Source organism: Plectrocnemia conspersa, unplaced genomic scaffold, assembly GCF_051122295.1.
Source record: "Plectrocnemia conspersa isolate PC_06_02 unplaced genomic scaffold, ASM5112229v1 ptg000008l, whole genome shotgun sequence".
NCBI lineage: Eukaryota > Metazoa > Arthropoda > Insecta > Trichoptera > Polycentropodidae > Plectrocnemia > Plectrocnemia conspersa.
In genome coordinates, this window is record NW_028277172.1 from 15,884,594 (window position 1) to 15,894,263 (window position 9,670).

Genomic DNA, 9,670 nt, shown 5'->3' on the forward strand with positions numbered 1-9,670 from the left:
TTCTTGATTGGTAATGATTCATTATATATAACATTTTGATTTGAAGATAATTATATATTTTTAAAGGAGCTGCTAAAGCAACGTTGGGTATCTTTTGGAAACCGATGATTGGAATTTGGGGCTTGAAATGGATTTTATATGGACCGTACAGATTAGAACATTATCGAGAAGCAGAACTCAAAGACCAAGTTGTAATTTATGATAGATATGGTATTCCAATTCATCCAACCACAAAACTACACACTGTCAAAACTTTACCGCCGTAAGTTTCCAATATTTTTGGTTAAAAATGAACATCTACTCAATAGATATATTTTTATTTAACTATAGAGTCAAAGAAGCATTAATCAATTGCTTATTCTTCTTTATATTTCCAATTGCTATATATTTAAAAATGATTCAAAGGTGGCCTAAGCATTGTATACTCCTTCCTGATGATTCCGATAATGAAGATGAACAAGTAATTGTGTTTTTTCAATACATGTTTATTTATTTTAATGTAATGTGTATATATTGTTGTGCCTTACAGAAATTGATAGAACATGATACGTATCATGTTATATATTCTAAAAATATTGAAGATGACAACGCTACAATTAGATTGAACAATTCAAACAAAAGCGAAACATCATCAGTGGTAAATTACTAATATACTTAAACTATTTATACTTAAAATAATATGGCATAAATTTTAGATGCTAAATGTTATATTCAAAAGTGACAATGATATAAGACACAAAATGAAAATGCACAAGAGCGATTTATCGCTAACGGCTATAGAATCTAATGCTTCACTTAAAGGTAAATGCTTAAAATAAATCACTTACTTTATTTTTATATATAATTAAAAGCATCTATTTGTACAATAGAATGTGATTTGAGTAAAAACTGGATATTATCAAATTTAACTAATAACTGTAGTGTCTATATGAACATCAGAGGCATAGATGCCATTTCAAAAGGAGCTATACTATTAAATGAACAAAGTCTATACACAATTCAAGGGTCATTGAGTCAAAGTTATGGTGATTCATATATATTTACGATTACAGAAGGATCTTATCAGGTATTTACTTAACCAAACTATCAATTACATAATAAATTTTATAATTGAAACTGTAATTTACAGTATTGGGGAGTCGATACAGATAATAATGATAAAATCATTCGACTACATGAACTTCATAGACTTGATTCTGAAAAATTTACAGTGAAATATGATACTATACACAATCTTTTATTAGATGGAAGAATAGTGTTGTTTACAAATGTCTTATGTCTAAATACACAAACGCAGGTTATTTTTCATATTTTAAAACTTAACCTAAACTCACAAAATATCACACTTTATATACAAAAATATGTTTTACAGTCTGAACATAGATTCTCGTCGGATAACGAATCGTCTCAGACAACGCGTATGTAAAATTAACCGTAATAATATATTAAAATGAGTATTGTATAATATCTTAAATATTACATATTGTACGAAGTCTTGTTGTGAGATTATAGTATAAATTATCAATTATCATGGGATGTTAGTTCACCTCTGAGATTTGTGTTCATCATCTGAAAGATTAGTAACATAAATATGTTATAAAATGTATTGATTTTGTAGTAAATGATTGAATAAATACACTCACGAAACGCTTCGTTTCCATGTTCCAATCGTTCCTTGAAAGAACATATATCAGTTTAGCAAAGCACGCTTCAACGGTCATGTCATAACCAGGAATAGCATTACATTCAGTTAGGAACTAAAATTATGAGTTTTTTTTATATACATACATATATCATATTTCATAACTACATATTAACATCTACATATATTTATATAATACAATCGAAAATATATTTGTATATGTAGCATCTCAGTAGACATATTAACCAAAAATAATATGTTTATTTAAAATTATTTTTATGTGATGAAGTCTCAAACAAGGATTTAGGTTCAATGCCTTTACACTCATATACATTTCATTATATAGCATAATAAGTGGTAGCCAAATATGGCCACGAAGTGTAACCAAACGCATAAGTACTTTGACGGTTAGTTTGTGCTGTCGTAATTTACGTGGATTTAGAGAACTAATTAACTCAACTAAATAACTGGTAGTATTTTGCCTTCTATTATACCTGTCGATTGAAGTTTTCAATAACACAGACTTAGAGTATTATATGAATTGAATTGGTCATATAAACTCAGCATGATTTTAAAACACACGTTAAGTATAATCAATAAAATACCTTTCCAGCTTCATATATCGGTTGAACGGATCCATGTAAGCACTGAGATACGTTGACCATCATCACTCCACGTTTAGCTGCTTTCCTCAATTCATTCTGTATCTCAGTTGAGCTCGACGGTATGTTTCCAGAACCATAAGTTAGTAGAACGGCTCCTGCATTAGAAAAAATAGTGTGTGTTAAAGAATGATCTTGACTTTAAAATCTCTTTATTTTCAAAATTCAGTGAAAAAATATTGTTCAACGCGCGATCATCGCGTGCTCCTTAATTTCAGACCTGTAATTGGTCGGTCGCCTTGAGGGGCACAGGTAAATACACAGGACAGTATTGGTGATTTGCTATCGAAGTTATTAAATTATCGTCCCTTTCACTATTATTATAATAATACTTGTTTTATTTATTATAATCATTGCCTTGCTCTTAGATTAATACTGTTTTATTTTTGTTAAAATAATAGCATCTTTGTTCTAATTCAGTCCTCTTGCCCATTGATAAAAAATATAGTGTAGAAATATATGTAGCAATATGTTAAATACCTTCAGTCGGTGATTCAAGTAATTTTCCGATTATATCACTAGTTATTCCTGGATAGAAATAAATAATGGTGATGATTCTGTTTTCAAACGGATGGTACTGCAGATTAACATGTGGAGGTGACTTCAACACGGCACGGTGATTGATGTGCAGATTTATCCCTGATTCTAATAGCGGTTCGTAATTTGGAGAGTCAAAGGCGGAAAAGTTGCAATTAGAGACTTTTGTAGAGCTGTTAGGAATTTAAATTTAGTTACAAATACATCAAAGTTTTTGAGTAATTTTGGTGAAACTTACCGATTACCGCGTAACAGTCGATTATTAAAGAACAAAGAAACTTCTGGTATGACCTTAGTGCCGGCTATCATAAGAGCTGATTTGAAGTTGTTGCAAGCATCGGAACGAGCGTTAAAAATTGGTATCTGTAATGAGTTTTATTTGTATATTTATTGTAAATCTATCAGAGCTCGATAGGAGAGCTAAAATATGGCAACACTCCGTTGCAGTCTGCCGACGAGTGATCATCCGTATATTAATGTATTTTTTAAGTTATTAATATGTAAGGGGTGTTGTGTTGCGCGTGAGCTAGAATTAATAATTTGCACCATACATTTTAATTAAAGATGTAGAGTTTGTCATAAAAAATGAAGGGGATTCGTTATTCTTTGTGTGACATGGATGTGTCACACAGGTTTCATTTAAAAAAGCCACCCATGCTTCATTAAATATCAATAAAATGCTAGGATTGTCACAACAGACCATAATTGAATTAATTTTGCTTTATTGGACAATTACATTTTTATATAAAAAAAAATTCAACGATGTACAACGTTTCATCTTAATATCCTTTCAAAAAAATCTAATTCTAATCTAATAATCAATTGTTGTTAAAAATTACGTTTCGTTATAAAATTTCGTTCCACATTATTTCTAACCATTTTTAAGATAGCTATTCAAGTGATAATAATTTTAGGCATTTATCCATAGATGACTATATACATAAACAGTCTTATAATATTATTCTGTAGCGCAAATAAGATTTTTTTGAGACCCGTGGTGGCTCTTGGCATTACGGTCGCGACGCGGCTGAGCTCCGTATGTGGCTCCTGGCATTAGAAAGGTTATGGCGTATTTGAATTATTTGGGAAGAGCGGTAAAGAATAACCGACAAACTTCATCCAATTTGGAAGCCGATAGTAAAATAAATCACTTTAATAATGAGAGGTTAATTCAAAACAAGAATAACTTTAATATCAAAAAGACTAGTATATTATTTATTAGTATTTATTTACCTGAGCACCAGTAATAATAACAGTTTTATTCAGTCCTTCAAGCATCATCGATAATGCAGCTGCTGTATAAGCCATCGTGTCCGTGCCATGTAATACTACAAAGGCTGCATATTTATCATAATTATCCTAAATAGAAAATACACATTCGTTTTATATATTCATAATACAATATTACTAATCAAAATTATCATATTATATTTAAAGACGGAGAGACACATTTCATTAAACATCATAATTGTTCTGATAAACACTAAGTATTATACATCAATTTCCACATTTGTGTGTCATAATAATATTAGTAAGTATTATATAACAAACCACGCGTTTTATATTTAGACAAATCATTATCAGAACCAGATAACTCGAAAACGTGAGAGTAACATTGAAAATGATTAAGAGTTTATTTAAAGATCTGGTTTCCATCGATCATGATACGTGACGTAGGCGAATTCAATTGATTTAAGCAATTACTATACCATTCATGCTAAATATCAATACAATGTGTGAATCATGTAAGCATATGAATATAAAACTTATCTTATAAAATCGTCACATAGTAACATTCATTATATTACAATATTGAACTTCAGGTCATAAAGTTATGTATTATGATCTATTTCAATTTAGTTACCTTGATCTGTTTGGCCATCTTGACCCATTCGGCGATTGAAATGTTTGATGAATCCAAAGGGTCTTCCCATTCGTTGATAACGTAGAATATTTTGTCTTTGTTGTTGTTAATGTCTGATAAATATCAATTGGTTATTATATTATGCTATATAAAATGCTGTAATATTGTACCTGGAAGAATAAGTAGATCTTCTTCTTTCTGACAAAATTCTCTATAGTAGTGCTCGTCGTGCATTTGAGATTGATGACGTATGCATTTAGATAGAGCGCCTTTAGATGGAATTAGAGCTGTAACATAATGAATTTTAGATATTATAAAGCATTAAATATTTTATATAATATGTATAAAAAAATATAATATGTTACACAACATATTCTATTTTTGTTACAAATAATAAAATACAGGGCAATTAGGAAATTCTATCTCGGAACAACGATTAACTCAGTTAGTATATTTTTATCTCGAGGTCATAGAATGTATAAATGCTTTAAAAACTCAAATCAATCATATTAAAACAATGGTGTTAATAACTTTTTTGTGATTGTTAAAAATTATATTTTTTTTAGTAATTTATTAACATTCTCTACATTTTTGACGTCAAAATTTCTTTGAAATATATTTTATATATAAATAATGAAAAATAACTGAATTTTTAGACATATCTAGCATTTCATTATATTGATTTTCAGGTCAAAGTAAATAAAGCACTATAATAAGGAAAATTATTATTTTTTCAAATACGTATTAATTAATTGTTTGTAATAAAGAAGTTGCAAAACAAAATTAAAATCATTTTCCTCTTTATATTTTTATAATAAAAGCCGTAAAAGTGTATCTTTAAAGTGTTTATAACCAAATATATTAGATTGTTTCATATCATTTTTACTCAGTCCAAAAAGGGATGGTTAGAAAAAGATGTTCATAGTAAATAGCTCTTTATTTTATTATAATAAAATTGAAAGTGAGAATTATTTTTTTATGCATGATGATGTCGATAAAATATTTACGTATCCTTTTTTAAGTTTATTATGAATTTAAGCTTTAAAAAGCATAATGTGGCACAGGCCACAAGAAATATAAATTTGGGATTTGGTGGGGGTACTGTTAGTCTCAGAACTGTTGGTTCGAAAATTTTTTTCTGGTAAAAATAACATTGAAAATAAGTCCAGTGAAAGAACTCTATCTGCATTTGATACAAATAACTATTGCAGTAGGTTTCATGGTATGGTAAAAAAAATAGGAGAAACTTCTGATATTTATTATTAGAATTACTTATATACATCATTCGTTTTTTAAGTCAGGCGATACTATTACAGCGTAATCAAATTGTTAAGAAATTAAAACCATGCATAGAAATTAACCATTAAACTCATGTTGGTAAACATACTTAAATCGATTTTGTTCCATGGTAATGCAACACATACTTAAATAATTACAATTAAAAATAAATAAAGTAGGATTGAAAACTTTGTTTCATCCTCTGTATTTCTCAGACATTTTTCCTATAGGATAATATTTTTAAAGGTATAAACATATCTTTGGAATAATAAATTCAGTAATCATAATGATATTATAAAAGCCATCAATAAATTCACAGTCCAATGAGTTACAATAAGCTAATCACAATCAACAACTACTAATTAGTGAAACACCAGATTGAAATTTATTTTATTATTTATAAACTATTATTAGTACAGCTTACAATCAATATATGTTACTATGCGCGACTTTGCTTCATTTTATTTTAATTATTCAACCGTGAAATTAAGAAAATGTAAGAAAAAATAATCTAAATTGATAGATCGGAAATTTAATTAGATATTAAGTATTAATTTCAATTTCTCAGATACGATAAAAATTTAGAAATAGGGATTCGAACCTCTGTCTCTTAGGTATTAATCACCAACGTATATTACTGGTCGATTGTGCTGGTTTTAATGTAATTGGAAAATTCCAATTGAATATTTTTAAATAAATAAAAAAGACATCGGATCTAATTAATTTTCTATTTTATAACTGGTTTAGACTGATTTTATTTATGATATATAAGGAAAATATGAAAATTATAAATATAATAGTTTATTTAACCTAAGCCTTTATCAGCGATGAATGGCTCACGCTATGACCCACTGATCTGAGTGTGATCTGCAAGACTATATTTAAAGGTAAAAATCTTCTAGATTGCTATATAATACTTTTTTTTATTTATTTTAGACTAGGGAACGAAACATGTAGGGTTGTTATAACCATTGATATGTCTAAAGTTGTGTCAGTGACGAGAGATGGGGACCCAATATGTTTATGGAAGCTATTGGACGTCCACTTGTTTCTTTTCATTGCATTATCCATCAGGGGGTATTGTGTGGTATGGCAGGATTTACATAATTTAATGTCAGTTATAAAAAATAGGGAATTTAATAGTTGCTCAAGCCCTTCCCAAGAGACAATTTTACGTGCTTTTACAGGAAGTTAATTCAACGTACAGTTGATGTTCGATAAAATGAGATGGCTGAACCGAGGAGTATTTGATATATTTGTGGAATGCTTTGTAGAAATTAAGATATTTCTTGAGGATAAGAATCTGTAATAATGTTTTTTTACAGATCTCTCTGTTCATGTGAATGAACTGAACTTAAAATTATAAGATTTTGCCAAAAGTATTGACGTTATGTTTAGATATATTTCATTTGAAAGCAAACGTAATTTTTTTAAGCTAGATGTAGAGACTAAAATTTATGAGTATTTTTTTTGAGTAAAAAAGGATTTTGTCAAAGAATTATAGAATTAGTAGAATTTTAAGAATATATAAAGTTATGTGAGTTTTAATGAGCTAAAGTAAAAAGTGAAAAAGTCATAGTACAAGAGTAGAAATTTATTCATATATGTATTTAATTGCATTATTAATTTAGCAAATACCACAAAGTTTAGATCGACATATTTCTACGAAGAACTATTTACCTCAATGAATTATATAAAATCGTCGGGAAAAAACCGACTGGGAAAAAATTATTACAAATTTTATATTTATATATATTTTTTAATTAAAATTTGGTATTATCTACTTTTCTTACTATAGATTAATTGAAAAGTTAAATGATTTTATTTTTTAAATTTTTTATTTGTCAGTTAATTGACACAAAATTTGTAGTTACAAAATATTATATTACTATAATTTGTTTTAACAAAGAATATAATAAATTTATATCAATACTATAGATCAAGTATACTAATACCTAAAAGACCTAGGTTCGAATCTCACATGAATCCTAGTGTTTTTATTTTCTATCGTGTCTAGAAAATCTGAATTAGTGATATATATTATATATAATATTATATAAATATACTTCCGATCGATTATCAAAAATAGTATTTTCCTTGATTTTCTTGAGCTCACGGATGAATATCGTGATTAAAATTTAAAATAAAAATAAGCTATGTAGTAAGCTGTATTAATAGTTTTTGTGGTACTGGTTTACAGATTTCAGTCTGGAGTACTAGAGTTTCCACATATATGTTTTTGACAACTATTTGAATATCGAATAGTTAATGATGAAATATTTTAATATATTTGTAAGGTTATATAGAATAAATAATAAATACAGATTCAGACATTGTACATATATATGTTAACAATAAAAATTATCCATTTTTTTCACAATTAAAAATAATAGTACATGAATGGACAAATATAAAAATAACGAACAGGTAAAAAGCAAGCGAATATATTATCTAATATAATTATATAGTTGTAAATACTCAATATTCCATTTACTCCATTGTAACGCATTGTGCTAACGCCTGTAAAAATGTACAATTTAACCCCTGTAACGGCAGTGAAATAGTATGGGATAAATAAAATATTAGATAAATAGCGTCAAAGTAAATATTATCTATTCTAAAACTAATATAAAATGAGTACATTTAAGATTAAAGAACAGATATGAAATTCGTAAATAAAACAGATTATTATACAAATATGTTAATATCATTATTTATATATTATATGTTTTATTAAATTTAAAAAAATAATATGTAATTATAATATAACTGTAAATAGATAGCTAAATTAAAATGCGTGTTATGACGAAATTCAGTTAAAATTACCAAGCCTTTCAAATTAACGTTCACGGTTTAACGGCCGTTAATTGCTATTAACGTTTCGTTTGTTCCATTTAAGGAAAAATAATTATTACAAATTGTCGTTAAATTAACTCATGCTTAACTATCATTAAAAGGAAAAACCTGATTATTAAATCTAGTGAACTAGTTTATCGATACGGTTTTGACTTTAAAGCGAAGAAAATAAATCTAGTAGTTATAATAAAAACACATAAAAACAAGTATGAGCAATAATATTATTCTATAAATATAACTGACCTCCATTTTTATCAGGGATCATCCCTATAGTTCCACCTGTGTAGATAACCAATATGACTTCGTTCATTTCGCTTATCTTCGATTGGAACATGTTTACGAAATTTAGTATTTTTATCTTTAGCGCTTAAAGAAGCTGATCTTGGTTTTAATTAATAAACAATAAGAAAATAAAAGTTTGAGAAATTGCTGTCGCTTTGATTGATTTACTTGCAGAGGTCCGATTCGGTTCGCGGTTGATGTCTGAACTGAATAAGGCAAAGGCGAGCTGTGATAGTAAAGCTATGTGCAATTAAATAAATATGGTATGTAAACGGTTATTTATACGTGTTATGAACCATCTATTATTACAATTTGGGGAGCGATGTACACGGCTTGTACGAAAGTTAGGCACTTAATAAATAATGCGTAAAATTAGACGTTTTATTTTAATCTATAAAGTAGACGTCGTATGTACGAATTTTTAGAAAGCCTTCGATAAGATTTGTCATGGATTATTATTAAAAAAAAGTCAGATTTCGTTGCACGGATGATTTAACTCGGTTATTCTCCATTTATTTGAGCCATAAAGACAGTTTGTAACCTATGGCG

At 28.0% G+C, this 9,670-nt stretch overlaps 1 protein-coding gene across 2 annotated transcripts; it reads right to left on the reverse strand.

Moving 5' to 3' along the window:
* Positions 1–465: 465 nt before the first annotated feature.
* LOC148233149 (L-asparaginase-like) lies at positions 466–9,377 on the reverse strand. Of its 2 annotated transcripts, XM_088190919.1 has the most exons (10): positions 9,290–9,377; positions 9,083–9,215; positions 4,876–4,992; positions 4,706–4,818; positions 4,075–4,200; positions 3,080–3,204; positions 2,785–3,014; positions 2,248–2,402; positions 1,644–1,757; positions 466–1,569 (listed from the first exon to the last, which is right to left on the reverse strand). In XM_088190919.1, the coding sequence occupies exons 2-10, from the start codon at positions 9,171–9,173 to the stop codon at positions 1,522–1,524; spliced, it is 1,119 nt and encodes a 372-aa protein (XP_088047045.1). In that variant the 5' UTR covers positions 9,174–9,215; positions 9,290–9,377; the 3' UTR covers positions 466–1,521. The 2 variants fall into 2 exon arrangements, with proteins under 2 accessions (XP_088047045.1, XP_088047044.1); XM_088190918.1 differs by having other exon boundaries at positions 9,083–9,357.
* Between the last annotated feature and the right edge of the window lie 293 nt (positions 9,378–9,670).

Bases quoted from the DNA above. Each gene is read 5' to 3' on its own strand.
- LOC148233149 (XM_088190919.1), bottom strand. From the start codon at position 9,173: ATGTTCCAATCGAAGATAAGCGAAATGAACGAAGTCATATTGGTTATC. The intron at 4,993-9,082 runs GTCAGTTATATT...ATTATGTTACAG, and splicing joins GATCCCTGATAAAAATGGAG to CTCTAATTCCATCTAAAGGC. The intron at 3,015-3,079 runs GTAAGTTTCACC...AATTCCTAACAG, and splicing joins CGACTGTTACGCGGTAATCG to CTCTACAAAAGTCTCTAATT.